Genomic DNA, 18,988 nt, shown 5'->3' with positions numbered 1-18,988 from the left:
GAAGAATTTATAAGGTTACGGATTAAAAGTGGACTAAGCACGGCTGCTCTTTCAAAGAGCCAGCAAAGGCACGACAGGCTGAATGGCTTCCTTTTGTGTTGCAAGTTTCTGCGACTCATTTTCCTTGACTTATCTCCTCTCGACTTCTTTAATCAGACTTCAGTGACCTCTTGCACAAAGCAAGCTACAGGGTGACAGTGTGGCTTAATTTGTATAACACACTTCTCTTGTATTTTTACACACAGGGCAATGGATAAAAATCTGCAAGTGCTCATACAGCCTGATAAATCAGATGGGAATGCTGAAGACATGGAGAGGTCAGTGACTTTGCAAATGATATGAAACAAAGAAGCAGCATGATCAGATTCTTTTACTCAAGTGTCACCACATTCTTGTGAACCAGCAATTAGCATTCCCACTTCTGAGTCAGAACAGGAGAGCTGGGGGATGCTATTCGGCCCTTTGAACCTGCTCCACAATTCACCAAGATCCTAGCTGATCTTCTACCTTAACTCCATTTTCTCGCACTAACCCCATACTCCTGAATTCCCTTAGTACCCCAAAATCTATCAATCTCTGGCTTGAACGTAGCAACAATTGAGCACCTACAACCCTCTGGGGTAGAGAATGCCAAAGATTCACAACACTCAGTGAAGAAATTTCTGTTCTCAGTCCTAAATTATCATCCCTTATCCTGAGACTGTGCCCCCGTGTTCTGTATTCCCCAGTAGGGGGAAACAATCTCTCTGTCAAGCCCCTTCAGAATCCTCTTAGTTTCAATGAGATACCTCTCATTCTTCTAAATTCTAGGGAATATGGGTCTAGTCTACTCAATCTCTCCCCTAGGACAATCGCCTCATCCCGAGAACCAGTATAGAAAACCTTTGTTGCACTCCCCCCAGGGCCAGTATGTCCTTTCCTGGGCAAGAAGGCCAAAACTGTGTTCAGCACTCCAGGTGCAGCCTCACCAATACCCTGCATAATGGTAGTCAGAAGGGTTCATGTTCAACCCTCGCTCCAGACAGTCCTGGTGAGTGCAGCTCTCAGAGTTCTGATTGACACACGGCAGGATACTTCACCTGGTGAGGGTCTCTCCCCTCCAACTCCCATCATATGGGTTATGGGTGCCCATAAAATCTTCTATTGGCTGGTAAAAGGATGGAGGTGGCCATGGAAGGAGGGTTCAGGTCATGGGCTGTTGGACTGTCAAATCAGCCCTCCAAATGCCTTCCCACTGCTTTACCATATTCTCAAAGGATGGAATGTGAAAACACAACACCTGCTCTCTCAGGTAAGATCCCATTGTCACTATTCAAAGGAGAGGTTTCCAGACCTGGTTGCACCCCATCACCATCACTAAAAACCAGGTCATCTATAAACTTGGCTGCTGCATTTCCTAAATTGCAACAGTGACTACATTCCAAAGTTCTCCCTTGTCTGTAAAGCCTGCAGAGTGTAGAAGGTGCTCAGTAAATGCAAGTACTATCGTTGCAGGGCAAACAGATTGAGCAGTGGTGTCAAAATCAGCTTGCTTTCTGATGGGTTCTCGAGCAGGAGAGAGGATAGTTAACCTCTCTGGAACCTTCTTGATTTACAGGCAAGCTTAGGGTGAAGTTCTTTGCAAACTGTGAACAGATTTTTGTTCTATCTCTTGGCAGCCTGAGGAATGAACTGACCGTCCCGCTCTTCTCCTCCATTGCGAATGGGGATATGGAGGGATTTAATAGAATACTGAGCTTCTTTCATGTTACCAGGATAAAGCTGACAGATGTCACAGGTACTGGGTCATACCTTCTCGGATCACAAAAAAAAACTAGCCATTTGGCCCAACTGGTCCATTTATGCCCCACACAAACCTTCTCCCACCCCACTCCATCTCACTCTATCAACATATCTTTCTATTCCTTTCTCCCTCATTTGCTTATCCAGCTTCCCCTTAAATGCAACGGTGTGCTGGATGGTGTCGAGCTTCTTGAGTGTTGTTGGAGCTGCACTCATCCAGGCAGGTGGGGAGCATTCCATCACACTCCTGACTTGTGCCTTCAGAGGACAGTAAAGAGTCATATGATCGTAAGAGATAGCAGCAGTAGGCCACCATGTCAGTGTGGGTCTGGAGTCACATATAAGGCCAAACTGGGTAACGGAGGCAGGTTTCCATCCTAAAGGCTAATAATCAACCAGTTGGGTTTTCCAATGACTCTCTGGAGGTTTCTTTTTACTGATTCCAGATTTTTATTTCCAGAATTTTTTCAATCGATTAAAAATTTCTCAAGCTATTCGGGTGGGATTCGAACTCATGTTTTCCAGCTTCCAGGTCAGGAGAGGCCAAACCCCCAGCTGTGAGGCTGGGCCCAGTCACTGCCAATGGCCCCTCATGTAGGCTGAGCTGGGGAAGTGGGCAACGGGAATGCAGTAACCTCATTTCTACAGACCAGCCAGAGTTTCCCAGCAAGTGGCAAAGAGGATGTGGGGGATGGGTGGAATTGCGGTGGGGGAGGGAGGAGAGGAAATAAGTGAATTGTACAAAAACTGTTCATTTTGTTTCACAGACCTAAAAACAGGGAAGACCTGCCTGATGAAAGCCTTACTGAATCTAAACGCCAGTACAAACAAAATGGTTGAGAAATTGATCACAATCGCAGAGAGAGATGACTGTTTAATGCAGCTGATCAACGCTGAATATTATGATAAAGATTTTAAAGGTAGGTTAACAGGGAGCTGCTGAATCCATAGGGCTTAAAGCCAAAAAGGTCCACGACCCCAAATGAATGGATCAGCCTCCATCATCAGGCTTTCCAGAAATTTCCGAGATGTAAAGCAGACAATTGAATAGAAATTCCATTTCCCCCCCTTCCCTGTACTCCAACCCCTGCCCCCACTTCTTGCTCATGTGTGGTGCTGAAGGATCAGTCAGTTTCTGAGCTTCTTGCCACACAGAACATCCATTCACTAAATCACCAACTCCAAAGCTGTCCCCCAACTCCTGAGCCTGCATCCCTCCCTCACCCATAGTCTCAAATCCCACCAGTGGCATTACTGAGGCTGGCAGGTCTTGGGTGCTGGCAATGTGCCTTCCTGGGTCTCACCTGGCCTAATCACTATGCCAGTAAAATGCAGCCCATCTTCCCTCTTCTCTATGTAGACCCCATCATAAACCCTATCATTTTAAAGGAACTGGCTGCAGAGGTAGTGAAGGCATTGGTCGAAATATTCCAGAACTCACTGGATTCTGGGAGGGTCCCAGCGGATTGGAAAACCGCTAATGTGACACCCCTGTTCAAGAAGGGAGGGAGACAAAAAGCAGGAAACTATAGGCCAGTCAGCCTAACATCTGTCGTTGGGAAAATGCTAGAGTCCATTATTAAGGAAGAAATGCCAGGGCATTTAGAAAAGCTTAACGCAATCAAACAGAGTCAGAGTCAACATGGTTTTGTGAAAGGGAAATCGTGTTTGATCAATTTACCAGAGTTCTTTGAGGATATAACAAGCAGAGCTGATAAAGGGGAACTAGTAGATGTAGTGTATTTGGATTTCTAGAAGGCATTCGATAAGGTGCCACATAAAAGGCAAGATAGGAGCTCATAGTATTGGGGGTAACGTATTAGCATGGATTGAGGATTGGTTAACACACAGAAGACAGAATCAGGATTAATAGGTCTTTTTCAGGTTGGAAAGACATGACTAGTGGAGTGCCACAAGGATCAGTCCTAGGGCCTCAATTATTTACTCTCTATATTAATGACTTAGAGGAGGGGGCAGAGTGTAATGTACCCAAATTTGCTGATAATACAAAAATAGGTGAAAGGGCATGTTGTGATGAGGGCATAAGGAATCTGCAAGGGGATATAGATAGGTTGAATGAGTGGGCAAAAACTTGGCAGATGGAGTTTAATGTAGGGAAGTGCGAGGTCATGCACTTTGATAGGAAGAATCAAAAGGCAGACTATTATTTAAATGGAGAGAGACTCCAAAAAAGTGCAGCACAGAGGGATCTGGGTGTTCTTGTGCATGAAACATAAAAAGTTAACATGCAGGTGCAGCAAGTAATTAAGGCGGCAATTGGAATTTTGGCCTGTATTGCTAGGAGGTTGGAGATTAAAAATATGGAAGTCTTGTTACAACTGTACAGGGTGTTGGTGAGGCTGCACCTGGAGTACTGTGTACAGTTTTGGTCCCCGTATTTAAGAAAGGATATACTGGCATTGGAGGCAGTTCAAAAGAGATTCACTAGGCTGATTCCTGGGATGAAGAAGTTGACTTATCAAGAATGGCTAAACAGGTTAGGCCTTTATTCATTAGAATTTAGAAGAATGAGGGGTGATCTTATACAAGATTCTGAGGGAGCTTGACAGGGTAGATGTTTAGAAGATGTTTCCGCTAGAGGGGGAATCTCAAACTAGGGGACATAGTTACAGAATAAGGGGACACTCATTTAAAACTGAGACGTGAAGGAATTTCTTCTCAGAGGGTAGTGAATGTCTGGAATTCTGTACTCCAGAGACTTGTGGAGGCTAGATCACTGAAAGTATTTAAAGAGGAAGCAGGTAGATTTTTGAAATATTGGGAAGTTGAGGGGTATGAGGAGCTGGCATAAAAGAGGGGTTGAGGCCTGGGGCAGATCAGCCATGATCTTATTGAATGGCAGGGCAGGCTTGAGGGGCCTAATGGTCTACTCCTGCTCCTATTTCTTATGTTCTTATAATCTTAAAGACCTCTATCAAGTTGCCCTCGAGTATTCTCTTTTCTCCAGCCTGTTTAGTCTTTCTTGATAGTCATAACCTCTCAGTTCCCATCTCATCTGAAATGAGTTTAGCCAGTCTCAGCCTAGCGTGGGAAAGACCTGGGAACAGAGAGCAAAGTTCTCCTGATGTGGTACAAATGAGCAATTTGGCATGGCAGGGAGCGAGGGAGGGTTAGTTGGCATTGAGGTTAGAAAGATTTACAGCGGTGCAAAATTACTGCAGTTTGGTCAAAGGTAAAAGGCTGGAAGGTAGGAGAGAGGAATGGGCAAATTGTGCAAGAGGTGGTGACGGATATTGTGATGGGCTTTCAAAGGTATTTGAGGGGGCTGTGGTGTTTGCAGGGGGTGTGTCGGGGGAGGAGGGTTTGTGGGAGGTGGGATTGGAGTTTGAGGGGGAGGGGATATGAGTTGAAAGGACCAACCCTATCTTGACATTGAGGCAAAAACATATTCTTAGATTTGAGATGTTTGCTTTGTTTTATCTGGAGGTCAAACAGCCCTGCACATTGCCATCGAGAGACGCTGTCCAGATATAGTGCAACTCCTGCTGGAGAAAGGGGCTGATGTCAACACAAAGGCCGATGGGAAGTTTTTCAGATCAAGCAGAAAGCGTCACGGCTTTTACTTTGGTGAGTTCTCCTTCGCTGACTAAACTCCACTCAATTTTTAGAACAATACATTCCTGGTGGATATGTGCATTACTGTGTGTATATTGCTCTTAAGAAGATGGTGGTGAGCTGCCTTCTTGAACCGCTGCAGTCCATGTGGTCAGGTAAACCCACAGTGCTGTTAGGGAGTTACAAGATATCGACCCAGCGACAGTGAAGGAACAGCAATATATTTCCAAGTCAGGATGGTGAGTGATTTGGAGGGGAATTTCCAGGTAGTGGTGTTCTCATGTGTCTGCTGCCCTTGTCCTTCAGATGGTAGTGGTCATGGGTATGGAAGGTGCTGTCTAAGGAGCCGTGGCAAGTTGCTGCAGTGAATATTGTAGATGGTGTACACTGCTGCTACTGTGCGTCGGTGGTGGTGGGAGTGAATGTTTAAGATGCTGGATACGGTGCTAATCAACTATCTCTCTACAAGCCCAGTCAGAATTGGAATGCTGCCTACATATGCCAGGGTCCTTTAGCACAATAACTAGGAGATTCCTGTAGCAGGACAGGGAGAATGTGGAACCCCAGAGTTTGTAGGTTCTTAGAAAGGATGAATAGAGTAGAAAATGGTGCGATGAATCTCGATTTTAATGCAGTCAGAATGTAGAAGAAAACAAAGCCAAAGAAAAGGCAACATAGAAATTCCACCATCTAGAAGTTCCCCTCCAAGTCACTCACCATCCTGACTTGGAAATATATCGCCGTTCCTTCACTGTCGCTGGTTCAAAATCCTGGAACTCCCTCCTTAACAGCACTGCGGGTGTACCTACACCACATGGGCTGCAGCAGTTTAAGAAGGCAGCTCACCACCACCTTCTCGAGGGGCAATTATAGGATAGGCAATAAATGTTGGCCCAGCCAGCAACACCCACATCCCATGAATGAATTAAAAGAAAGAGGAAGAGTGTTTAGGACTGGAGAATCTGGAGTTCAAAAGGAGCAAAGGAGGGATCATCAGAGAGCTATTGTTGCATTGATAAAAGAAACATGCTGGTGAGCAATTGGGTAAAACTGGAATTCAACACGGTCATATGCAAGGTCATCCACTTAGATCTATGAAAGGTAAATTGAAATTTTACCCAATGGCAAGAGCCCAAGAGAGAGTGGAGGAGCATGGGAATCTGAGTATCAATTAATACAAATCACTAAAAGCCAGTGCACAGGTCCAAAGGGCGATCAATAAGGCTAATGGAATGTTGGCTTTTATCTCAATGGGGCTGGAATATAATGGAGAAGAAGTGTTATTTCTATTGTACAAGGCCTTGATCGGACCCTATTGGGAGTAATAGCATTCAGTTCCAGGCACTATACCTCAGGAAGGATATAGTGGCCTTGGAGGTTCACCAGAATGCTACCAGAGCTAAAAGGGTTAAATTATGAGGAGAATTTCATAAATGAGGCTTGTAGTCCGTTGAATTTAGAAAATTAAATACTTCAATTAGATCATCCCTTAAAATATTCAAAGGATTTGACAGGGTAGATGGACATAAACTACCATCTCTGGTGGGTGAGTTCAGGATAAGGGGGCATAGCCTTAAAATTAGAGCCAGGATATTCAGGAGTGATGTCAGGAAGCACTTCTTCACACAAAGGGGGGTGGAAATCTGGAACTCCCTCCCTCAAAGTGGAGGATGGGGGTGGGGGCAACCGAAAAGTTCAAGATGGAGATTGATAGAGTTTTGTTGGGTAAGGATATTAATAAATACCAAACCAAGGGGTGTAAATGGAGCTGAAGTACGGATCAGACATGATCTGATTGAGTAATGGAACAGGTTCAGAGGAACACAGCATTCTCAGAGGGTTGCAGGCTGAAGGAGATTAGAGTTGGGGAGGGAAGAGGCCATGGAGCGATTTGAAAATAAGGACGAGAATTTTAAAATTGAGGTGTCATCGGGTTGGGAGCCAGCTTATCAGCGAGCAGAGGGGTGGTGGGTGAACGGGATTTGGTGCAAGTTAGGATACAGGTAGCAGAGATTTTAGAGGAGTTGAAGTTTACAGAGCATGGACGATGGCGATAGATGGGACGAGAGCATTGGAATAGTCGAGTCTGGGAGGTGACAAAGGCAGTGATGAGCTTTCGCTGTTGCTAAGTGCATCGTACATTACAGGCGAGTTGCCGCTGGCCCTGGCTGCCTGCACCAATCAACCAGAGATAGTTACACTTCTCCTGGGCAACCCGAGAACAAACGTTGGGGAGCAGGATTCCAGGGGGAACACAGTGCTACACGCACTGGTCACTATAGCAGATGACACGGAGGACAACACAAAGTTCGTAACAGAAATGTACAGCAAGATCTTGACTGAAAGCAAAGTGGACAATCTGGAAGGAATAAAGAACACAAACGGGCTAACCCCGTTGCAGCTTGCAGCCAAACTGGGCAAGTTTAAGGCAAGAATTTATCTATTTTTTTCTCTATGGAATGGGCACCGGGTGCTATGTTACTGAGAGGTAGCAGCTGATTCCACAGCAGCCCCCTGGTTCCTCGACCTCCTCAGCTGTCACCAGGAGGGAGCATCACAGCCAGGCCAGATCAATTCTGAGCTTCCCGCATGCTCACACATGTGCATTGACCCTCATTAAGAGTCAGTAGCCACTGATGCTTTTGGTGTGTCAGTAGAAAGGAATCACACTCACGGACTCAATGAGCTCGTGTTACATTGTGCGAGACCACCCTCTGCTGACTGAATTCTGTACTACATAAATATATAAACATATAAAATTCTTGGGGCGATTCCTCCTGGTCTCTCCTGCTCATCGCTTTAACTTCAATGGGAACCCTATTTTCATAATTAAACTACGCAGTATTTTGCGTCTACGGTAGAGGTACATTAATATGTAATTAAACTTTAATCGGGGTATGAAAAGTGTTCAAATTTCAGTATGGGCAGTTTAAAATTTGAATGCAGTTTTTAAATAAAATCTGGAAACAAAAAGCCAGCATCAATAAGAGTGACAATGGAGCCAGATTGTTGTTGATTTGCATTTCTATAGCACTTTTCACAACCTCCAGACATTCCAAAGTATTTCACAAAAAATGAAGCACTTCTCAATTGTCGTCACTGTTGTGAGTGTAGATAATGCTGCAGCCAATTTGTGCACAGCAAGTTCCCACAAACAAGGTTGGAGTGACCAAATATTCTGTTTTCAGTGCTATTAAGAGAGGGATAAATATTGGCCAGGACGCCTGGGAGAACTCCACCACTCTTCTTCCAAATAGTTCCATGGGATCTTTTATGTCCGATTGAGAGAGCAGACAGAGCCTCAGTTTAAAGTCTCATCCAAAAGACAACAGTGCAGCACTTCCTTAGTACTGCAATAGGTGCCATCAGCCTGGATTATTTGGTCAAGTCTCTGGAGTGGGGCTTGAACACACAAACCGCGATCCAGAGGAGTGCGCACTACCCACTGAGCCATGGCTAACTTTCAACACTGGATAAAAATGCATCTGATTCAAGAATGCCCTTCAGGGAAGGAATCATTCCAGACTGGACCTGTCACTGATTACAGTCTCACACCATACATGTATAGACCATTAGCTTCCCTCTGAAGGGGTCCAGGGGTCCACCTCCTTTGCAGGGTAACTAAGGATGGACAATAAATACTGGGATTCTGCAGAATTGCAGGAGCACAGCAGTCTTAGATGGTAAAAGGCAATATCAGCAAACAGTGGTCACACAGAAATGTCTTTAAAATGTTTTATAGTACAAACTAACTTTTTTTATTCTTTCATGGGATGTGGGCATCCTAGCATTTGTTGCCCATCCCTATTTGCCCTTGACTTGCTAGGCCATTTCAGAGGGCAGTTAAGAGTCAACCACATTGCTGTGGGTCTGGAGTCACATGTAGGCCAGACCAGGTAAGGACGGCAGATTCCCTTCCCTAAAGGACATTAGTGAACCAGATAGGTTTTTACAACAATTGATGATGGCTTCATGGTCATCATTACTGAGACCTGCTTTATATTCCAGATCTTAATGAAGTGAATTTAAATTCCACCAGCTGCCGTGGTGGGATTTGAACCAATGTCCCCACAGCATTAGCCTGGGCCTCTGGATTACTAGCCCAGTGACATTACCACTACGCCACCATCTCCTCCCTCCACAGCTTACCCAAGAACCTAGAAGCACAGTGACTATTATGTGGGCAAACACTGCACACTGAAAACCCCCATGATCAGCAACATGAACCCCCCCAGTACTCCACTGGAGTGTCAGCCTAGATTATGGGCGCCGGGTTGAAAGCCACAACCTCTCACCCAATAGCAGGGCTGCTGCCTACCTAGTCTTGTAAACACGTTCTCTGCATGGATGGAGATAACATTTTCTGTCCTTGCAGATATTCAGAGAGATCCTCAGAAGAGAAATGTATGACAAGCAACACATGGGACTTTCTAGAAAAATTACAGACTGGGTCTATGGGCCAGTTACTTCTTCGATCTATGACATCACGGAAGTGGACTCCTTAGAAAAGAATTCTGTTCTGAAAATCGTTGCGTTTAACACCAAAATCCAGGCAAGTTTGCTTGAATTTAACACTTCTATTCACCAGTTTATCATTTCTGTACCAGTAGTGTTTTTAAAAAAAAAAACATTGCTTGTCACGTTGCTGGACAGAATACAGATCTGATTATTTGATACGCAGTCTGCTTCTCACCTCCCTGGACCTCATCACAATCTTTCTCCATTTGGAGAAGTACTACTGAGTGTTGTTTTACCAAAGGGTCAGCACAATGGGCTGAGTGGCCTCCTTCTGTAATGTAACGTTCTATAATTCTATCAAGCTTCCTTTTCCTTGGCTGATCTTGGGCCATCCGTGCACACAGCTCCTTGAGATTCGTCATCACAGTGCCTCCTAATCAAACTTTCTTTCCTGGGACTTCAGAATCGGAATAATTAGCCTTCCTCATTAACCTTTCCATCTACAACTTCAAACTCAGTTCAATGCCATCTCATGGAACCACTGTTACCTACTCATTAATTTGCAACATTTACCTCACCTACCCCCTGAACCTTTTATCCAAGTTTCTGAACTCAACATACGTAAGTTAAGAATGTGTAAAACTCATGGCTGACTGAGCACCAGAGCATTGTCAAATTATTTGCCATCAACTGAAAGTCAGTTAAAACCATTCTAATATCTATATCAAATCAAAGTTGGGTTACACAATCAAATAAACAGATTGGGTGCAAAAACCGGATTTCCCATCAAAAGGAGGCAAAACTCCATCATGCCAATCCAATCAACAACATTGTGTATTTATACGTAGTGCCTTCAGTACGATAAAATGTCCCAAAGGCACTTTGCAGAGCATTAAAAGAGAGTGAAACAAAATCACACCTTTCAAATTTCAGCAAAAGCTTAGTCACAGAGTTGGATTTTAAGAATTGTCTTAAGGATGAGACAAGTGGATGGAAAGAAATTCCAGAGCTAATGACTTTGCATGGCTGAAAGTATGCCTGCCAGTGGAGACACATTTCTTCCAACCTTACCATTCCAGTGGATGATACAGTACGGGCATCAACAAAAGCTGCATCCTAGCCCAATAGACCTTAAAAAGATCATTGTCAAACTTGAGAATAGGACTACATTAGAAGACCAAACACATTTTAATTGACACCACATCCACAAACATTCATTCCCTCCACCACCGACAACAGTGGCAGCAGTGTGTACCATCTACAAGATGCACCGCAGCAACTCACCAAGGCTCCTTAGGCAGCACCTTCCAAACCCACGACCACTATCATCTAGAAGGACAAGGGCAGCAGATAGATGGGAACACCACCACCTGGAAGTTCCCCTCCAAGTCACTCACCATCCTGACTTGGAAATATATCACTGTTCCTTCACTGCCGTTGGGTCAAAATGGAACTCCCTTCCTAACAGCACTGTAGGTGTACCCACACCACATGGATTGCAGCGGTTCAAGAAGGCAGCTCACCACCACCTTCTCAAGAGCAACTAGGGATAGGCAATAAACGCTGGCCCAGCCAGCAACCCCCACATCCCGTAAATGAATTTTTAAAAACATCTCTGGAAAGCCGAGTGTTACGGACTCACTTGGCTTACAAAAATGGTACCAGAAATGAGATATCAGGAAAGATAGACCAGATTGTGGGTTTTTTCTTTAGAAAAGAGAAGACAAAGAGGTTTAAAATTATGAATAGGTTGGAAAGGGCAAAACTGGAGAGAATCCAGCACAAGGGGCCATCAATACAAGATAATTCCTAATAAATCCAATCAGAAAATTAGGAATTTTTTTTTAACCAGAGTGTTCAATGTGGAACTCACTACCGCAGAAGTGGTTGATGAAAATGGTTTAGACACCTTCAAAAAGGAAACTACAAGAGTACATGGGGAAAAAAGAGATAGAGGGATATACTGCAGAGCTGAGATGAGACAGAATGGGTCAAGAACAAAAAATGCTGGAAAAACTCTGGTCAGGCAGATTCTGTGGAAAGGAGCAGAATTCTAAGTTTCAGGCATCAGAACTAAGAGTTCTTATGAGTTTTTGTGTCAGTGGAAGTAAGGAGGGGGCAGGAAGAACAAAGGAGAAGGTCTGTGATAGGGTGGAGGTCAAGGGAAATTAAATAACAAAATATTTCATGATTCAACAGCCAAAGAGAATAACACTCTTAAAAGCAGGATATTGCTTTTACAAATAGAATGGGAGGTGGCTCCTATGGAGCATGAACACCAGCACGGACTAGATAGGCCAAATGGCCTGTTTGTTTGTGTTGTAAATTCCATGTAATTGTGACATTTAATTGTCAAAACTTTGCTAAAGTCGCAGCGAGTTTAATTGTGCCTACCATAATTCATGTGTTCATCATGGTGAGGAACAGACACACTTTGTGAATTGCAAATCGCCACAAGTTGCTAATATCCACGTTAATCTGGTGAAAATGGCATTTCGCTCTCAACCTCCCCATCAGCTTTGTGAAGTTGCTGCATTTGCGCATCAATTATCTCTTAAACTCACTGAAGAAAGTTAGGGCTGGTAATTTAACAGCTTGAACACCTCGTTTTAATGAGGAGATTTATGTTGCTGCAATGCCACTCAGCTGTCCAGCTGGAGGGAACAATGGAGTCACATTCCTGCAAGTAGTAATTTTTTTACTTTTGTTTTAAACTTTTCCTTTGGCTCCTATCTTTCTTGATCCAAGCTTTCCCTCTCTACTACTCTTTCCGTACCTGATTTGTCACTGTTTCCTTCTCCATATTCTTCTGTTTCTTTCTCGATCCTTAAATTGCATTGGTTAAGGAGTTAGACTGTTGGCCTCATTGTTCACCATGGTCCCAGAAGTTCTGTTATCCTCATCACACTATTATCAGCTTGCATTGTTGCAGAGAAAGAAACGTTCTAGTTTTAAAATTTAACATCTCACAGCACAGCATCAAAAATCAATCTAATTATTTATTTCCCTCTTCATCCCATTTAGAACCGACACATGTTGCTCTCTGTGGAACCCTTGAGCACTCTGCTTGAGGAGAAGTGGGACAGATTTGCAGCCTATATGTTCGCTGTCAGCTACTTGCTGTATGTGTCATATATATTCGTTTTTACCCTTATTTATTATGACCAGCCTCATGCAAACGAGGTGAGTAGCTCTCTAAAGTCTTGTATTTCTAAAGCGTCTTTCACAGCCTCACAACATCCCAAATGCCAGTGAAGTACTTCTTGAAGTGTAGACACTGTCGTAATGTAGGAAACGTGAGCCAATTTGCACACAAGCTCTCACAAACAGTAATGTGATAATTCCCAGATAATCTACTTTTAATGATGACACTTAAGGGGTAAATATCGACCAGGACACCAGGGATCATTTTTGAGATAATGTCATGGGATCTTTACTATCCTCCAGAGAGGACAAATGGGGCCTCTGCTTAACACCCCGTTCAAAGGATAACACATCCAACACCGCAGCACTCCTCGGTACTGCAGAGGCTGGGAGATTCAGCCTAGATTATGTAGGCTTGTTTCTGGAGTAGAACCGCAATCCCTTTTGCGGAGTATGAGGCTGCTAACTTCCCACATGTATGGTGGTGCAGCACTTTTGGGATTTTGCAGCCACGTTCCCTCCTCCCAACAGGAATTCCTCAGGAGTCTGCCAATGTTACAGATGAGCCGAGAGCACGACAAGGGATAGGGCTGAGGTGACCCACCTTGCCAGCACCCCATCCAACGCTAAAATAACAGGTCATAATGAAGCCTATCCGAAACAAACGCTTGCAATTTATCCTCATCATCATGGAATAGAATCATAGGATGCTTACAGCACAGAAAGAGGCCACTCTGCTTATCGTGTCTGTGTCAGCCAAAAAACAAGCCACCCAGCCTAATCCCACTTTCCAGCATTTAGTCCATAGCCCTGCAGGTTACAGCGCTTGAGGTGAATATCCAGGCCCCTTTTAAATGAGTTGAGGGTTTCTGTCTCAACTACTCTTCCAGACAGTGGGTTCCCGATAACCCTCTGGGTGAAAAATATTTTCCTTATCTCCCCGCTAATCTTTCTACCAATCACTTTGAACCGAAGTCACTGACCTCTTGATTACCATCCACTCTATCCAGACTCATGTTTTGTAATAGTGAATATATTTACATTTTCTGTCTCTGTTTCAGACAAACATCACAAGAACATCATGGCAACTAGGTGGACAAATTTTCATTTTGTCAAGTGCTGTTGTTTCACTTATCATAGAAGTAAGTACAAAATCATTTATGGTATGTTGTGTTACTTAACATGCAGGTACAGCAAGCAATGAGGAAGATTTGCTAGCCTTTGTAGCAAGATGGTTGGAATATTGGAGTTAGGAACTCTTACGAATGGGACTTGAGAGACACCACACCTAGAAGGCACTGTGTACAGTTATAGTCTTCTTACCCTAGGAGTGAAATACTGGCCTTAGAGGCAGTTCACCAGATTGATTCCTTGGGTGAAACATTCCTCCTATGAAGAAAGATGGAGAAGAATGGGCTTATTTTCTTTGGAATTTAGATGAATGAGAGGGTGATCACATGGAAAGATACAAAAATTCTGAGAGCGCTCGACACAATGGCTGCTGTGAGGATGTTTCTCCTGGTTGGCGAGTCAAGAATTGGGGGTCATAGATTTAGAATGAGGGGTTGGTCAAGACCAAGATGAGAAATTTGTTGATTTAGGGAGTGAATCGATGGAATTATCTTTCCCAGAGACCTATGAGTGCTCAATCATGGAGTACATTCAAGACTGAGATTTTCAGATTTTTGGGCACAAAGGAAATCATGGGATATAGAGACCAGACAGGAAAATGGAGTTGAATCAGAAGTTCTGCCCTGATATAAGACCATAAGACGTTGGGGCAGAAGTAGGCCATTCGGCCTATTGAGTCTGCTCCACCATTCAATAAGATCATGGCTGATCTGATAATCCTCAACTCGACTTGTCTAATTTTTCCCCCCAATAGCCCTTGATCCCCTTACTGATTAAAAATCTGTCTATCTCAGCCTTGAATATACTTAATGCCCCAGCCTCTACAGCCCTCTGCAGTAGAGAATTCCACAGATTCACTACCCTCAGAGAAGAAATTCCTCCTCATCTCTGTCTTAAATGGACGACCTGAGATTATGCCCTCTGGTCCTAGATTCTCCCACAAGGGGGAAACAACATCTCAGCATCTACCCTGTCAAGCCCCCTAAGAATCTTATGTTTCAATAAGGTCACCTCTCACTCTTCTAAACTCCAATGAGTACAGGCCCAGCCTACTCAACCTCTCCCCATAAGAAAATCCCTCCATACCCGGGATCAACCTAATGAACCTTCTCTGGACTGCCTCCAATGCCAGTAAATCTTTCCTTAGATAAGGGGACCAAAACTGTTCACAGTATTCTAGGTGTGGTCTAACTAGTGCCTTGTATAGTTTTAGCAAGACTTCCCTATTTTTATACTCCATTCCCTTTGAAATAAAGGCCAACATTCCATTTGCCTTACCTATTACCTGTTGAACATGTATGCTAGCTTTTTGTGATTCATGCATGAGGACCTCCAAATCCCTCTGTGCTGCAGCTTTCTGCAGTCTTTCTCCATTAAATAATATTCAGCTCCTCTATTCTTCCTACCAAAGTGCATAACCTCACATTTTCCCACATTATATTCCATCTGCCAAGTTTTTGCCCACTCACTTAACCTGCCTATATCCCTCTGTAAACTCCTTGTGTTATCCTCACCACTTGCCTTCCCACCTATTTTTGTGTTATTTGCAAACTTGGAGATAGTACATTCACTTCCCTCATCCAAGTCATTAATATATATTGTAAATAATTGTGGCCCCAACACTGATCCTTGTGGCACTCCACTAGTTACAGGTTGCCATCCTGATAATGCCCCCTTATCTCAACTCTGTCTCCTATTAGTTAGCCAATCCTCTATCCATGCTAATATCCTACCTTCAACACCATGGGCTCTTCTTAAGTAGCCTTGTGTGTGTTACCTTATCGAACGCCTTTTGGAAATCCAAATATATTACATCTACTGGTTCTCCTTTATCTATCCTGCTTGTTACCTCCTCAAAGAATTCTAATAAATTTGTCAAGCATGATTTCCCCTCCATGAAGCTATGCTGACTCTGCTTGATTATATCGTGTATTTCTGAATGCTCTGCTATTACATCCTTTATAATAGACTCTAACATTTTCCCAATGACTATGCTAACTGGCCTATAGTTACCTGCTTTTTTAAAATCTCCCTCTCTTTTTGAATAAGGGTGTCACATTGGCAGTTTTCCAATCTTCTGGGACTTTTCCGGAATCTAAAGGATTCTTGGAAGATTACTACCAGTACATCCACCATCTCTGTAGCTACTTCCTTTAATATCCTCGGATGCAGCCCATCAGGTCCAGGAGACTTATTGGCCTTAGCTCCATTAGTTTCTCTAGTACTTTTTCTAAGTTGTGTTTATTTCCCTCCCCCACCTGCCCCACCCTTTGCCCCTTGATTATTTAGTATTCTTGGAATTCTATTAGTTTCTTCTACCATGAAGACTGATGCAAAAGTATTTATTCAACACCGCCATTTCCACATTATTATTTCCCCAGCCTCATTCTCTAAGGGGCCTATGTTCACTTTGGCCTCTCTCTTCCTTTTTATATATTTAAAGAAGCTCTTACTGTCCATTTTTATATTACTTGCTAGTTTACCCTCAAAGTTTGTTTTCTCCCTCTTATTTTTTTGGTAACTTTAAATTTTTTTTTAAAACTTTCCCAATCCTCTGGTTTACCACTAATTTTTGCCACATTGTATGTTTTTTCTTTCAATTTGATACTATCCTTAACTTTCTTGGTTAACTATGGTTGGTTTATCCCCTTCCTAGAATCCTTCTTCCTCACCGGGATATCTTTGCTGAGAGTCATGAACTACTCTTTTTTCTTAAACGTTTGCCATTGTTCATTAACCGTCTTTTCTGCTAAACTCCTTTCCCAGTCCGTCCCAGCCAACACTGCCCTCATTCCTTTGTGATTGCCCTTACTTAAGTTTAGCACAGTTGTTTCTGACCCAAATTTCTCATTCTCAAACTGAACAGGGGAGCAGACTCGAGGGGCTAGATGGTCAACTCCTGCACTTTTTTATGGTTTTGATTCTGTCCTGGAATATCTGATGACCTAAACGGAGTTGTACCTGGTCGTGTTGAACTAGTCTATGTTATAATTTGGCATATTTTGTGTTGTGCTATGCTGTAGTTTTGGGGCATTGTATGTTTGATTTGTATAATATGGGATTAGATAATATTTTGTTATACCATGTTAAGTCTAACTTGGTTGAGCTGATTTTGATGAGTCGGGTTAGTTTTCTGCTACAATTACAGTGGCATAGTGGTTATGTTACTGGACTAGTAATCCAGAGGCCTTGACTAATGACCCAGAGATATGTGATCAAATCCCATGATAGCAATTTGCAAATTGGATTCAGTTAATTAAATAAATCTAGATTAAAAAGCTAGTATTGTATCAGCACTGGTGATTACAAAGCTATTGAATTATTGCAAAAAACCAACTGGTTCACTTGTATCCTTCAGGAAAGGAAAGTAGCCAGCCTTGCCTAGGCTGGCCTCAAGTGACTCCAGAGCCACATCAATGTGATTTGCTCAATTGCCTGTAAAGTAGCTTAACAAGCCAAAGGTAGCTGTCCATCATCTTCTCAAGGATAATTAACAAGGGACAATAAATGCTGACTTTCCAATAGCACCAACATCATATAGATAAATAAATTTTGAAAAAGGTTGTATTGGCTCATCTTAGCGTAGAGTTGGGATGATTTTTAAATGAGTTTGGTTAGCTTTGTTGAGGTATTTTTTATTCACTTGGATTACGTTGTGTTGGTATCATTTGATATTAAAGAACACATAAATGTTTTATTTTTCTTTTCTAGCTGGTAATGATAGCCCAGTTGAGACTTTCTGACCTCCAATCAGTAATGACAGATGCCTGGTTCCACATTCTGTTGTGAGTAAACTATATTAATGGCTGAAAGGAATAGTACAAGGCTCCCTTGTTGATAAAGAAATGGTAAAATTTTGAGTCTCAAAGGTTTGAATATATAATCTAGGCTGGTAATAGGGAATGGTGGATCATCCAAGATGCATCCTTTGCACAAAGAGACAAAGGTAACCAGCCAAAGGCTGGTTGAGCTACCCAGATCATCAATATGAAACTTCATCTTTTGGGCGTGCTGATTGTCTGCAATAGCTCCAATGGGGACAGGATCCTTGGGGATTAAACAGCCATCCTTTCAACTAAGCTCATGGATTTGAGGGTCTCAACATAAAAATCTAGGCTGACAGTGCTGCAATATTGAAGGAATGCTGCGCTGTCTGAAGTGCTGTCTTTTGGATGAGACATCTTTCCCCCTCAGGATGACAGAAAAGGCCTTGTGGCCACTACATCAAAGCACAGTACCCTGGACTAACATTTAACTCGCAACCAACACCTCAGTAAAAACCCTCATTATTACCTTGCTGTTTGAGAGCACCTACACCTCAAAAAAGTACTTGATTTATACAAGGTCTATCTTTTCCCTTTCAGCTTTTTCCAGGCTGGGCTGGTGATCTGCTGCACCATATTAGATTGGGCGAGTGTGGATCTCCATCTGGCAGCACGGGTGGGGGCTATGGCTCTCGGCTGGATTAACATCCTGTACTACACACGGGGATTCCAAAGCATGGGAATCTACAGCGTCATGCTACAGAAGGTAAGAGCAAACTCCAAAACCAGGCTTACATGATTTAGAGTTATGTTCAGAGGACAAGGGGAAGGTGGATGAAGTCTGAGGAATTGAGGTAATGGAATTGAGCAAGGAAAGCTAGTTGAAGGGGGCTGAACAACATAATGGACGTCCAAGAGACATAAGTGTTGCTGGAGAGGGAAGTGAGAAGGTGGGAGATTATTATAAATAAACAATGGAGAATGAGGAAAAAGTCCACATGAACAACTTGCATTCATGTAGCAGTTTCAACATAGGAAGACAACCCAAAAGGTACTTCACAGGAGCTTTATAAGAGCAAAATTTAAACCAAGCCAAAGACATTAGGACAGGTACCCAAAGTCTCAGACAAAGA

The 18,988-nt window shown here is 43.2% G+C and overlaps 1 protein-coding gene across 1 annotated transcript in view; it reads left to right on the top strand.

Moving 5' to 3' along the window:
- The first annotated feature begins 249 nt into the window (after window positions 1-249).
- The window catches only part of LOC144684448 (transient receptor potential cation channel subfamily V member 3-like), a 34,290-nt gene continuing 15,551 nt past the window's right edge, over window positions 250-18,988 (top strand). The window contains exons 1-10 of the mRNA XM_078548238.1: window positions 250-317; window positions 1,659-1,777; window positions 2,550-2,702; window positions 5,230-5,370; window positions 7,506-7,786; window positions 9,734-9,910; window positions 12,841-12,999; window positions 14,022-14,102; window positions 17,803-17,876; window positions 18,456-18,621. Of these exons, the coding sequence (XP_078404364.1) occupies window positions 250-317; window positions 1,659-1,777; window positions 2,550-2,702; window positions 5,230-5,370; window positions 7,506-7,786; window positions 9,734-9,910; window positions 12,841-12,999; window positions 14,022-14,102; window positions 17,803-17,876; window positions 18,456-18,621 (1,419 nt within the window). The remainder of the gene's footprint in view (window positions 318-1,658; window positions 1,778-2,549; window positions 2,703-5,229; window positions 5,371-7,505; window positions 7,787-9,733; window positions 9,911-12,840; window positions 13,000-14,021; window positions 14,103-17,802; window positions 17,877-18,455; window positions 18,622-18,988) is intronic.

This window comes from Cetorhinus maximus, chromosome 9, assembly GCF_964194155.1.
Source record: "Cetorhinus maximus chromosome 9, sCetMax3.hap1.1, whole genome shotgun sequence".
NCBI lineage: Eukaryota > Metazoa > Chordata > Chondrichthyes > Lamniformes > Cetorhinidae > Cetorhinus > Cetorhinus maximus.
The sequence above is the reverse complement of the archived record's forward strand: the minus strand, read 5'-3'. Positions and strand labels throughout refer to the sequence as shown.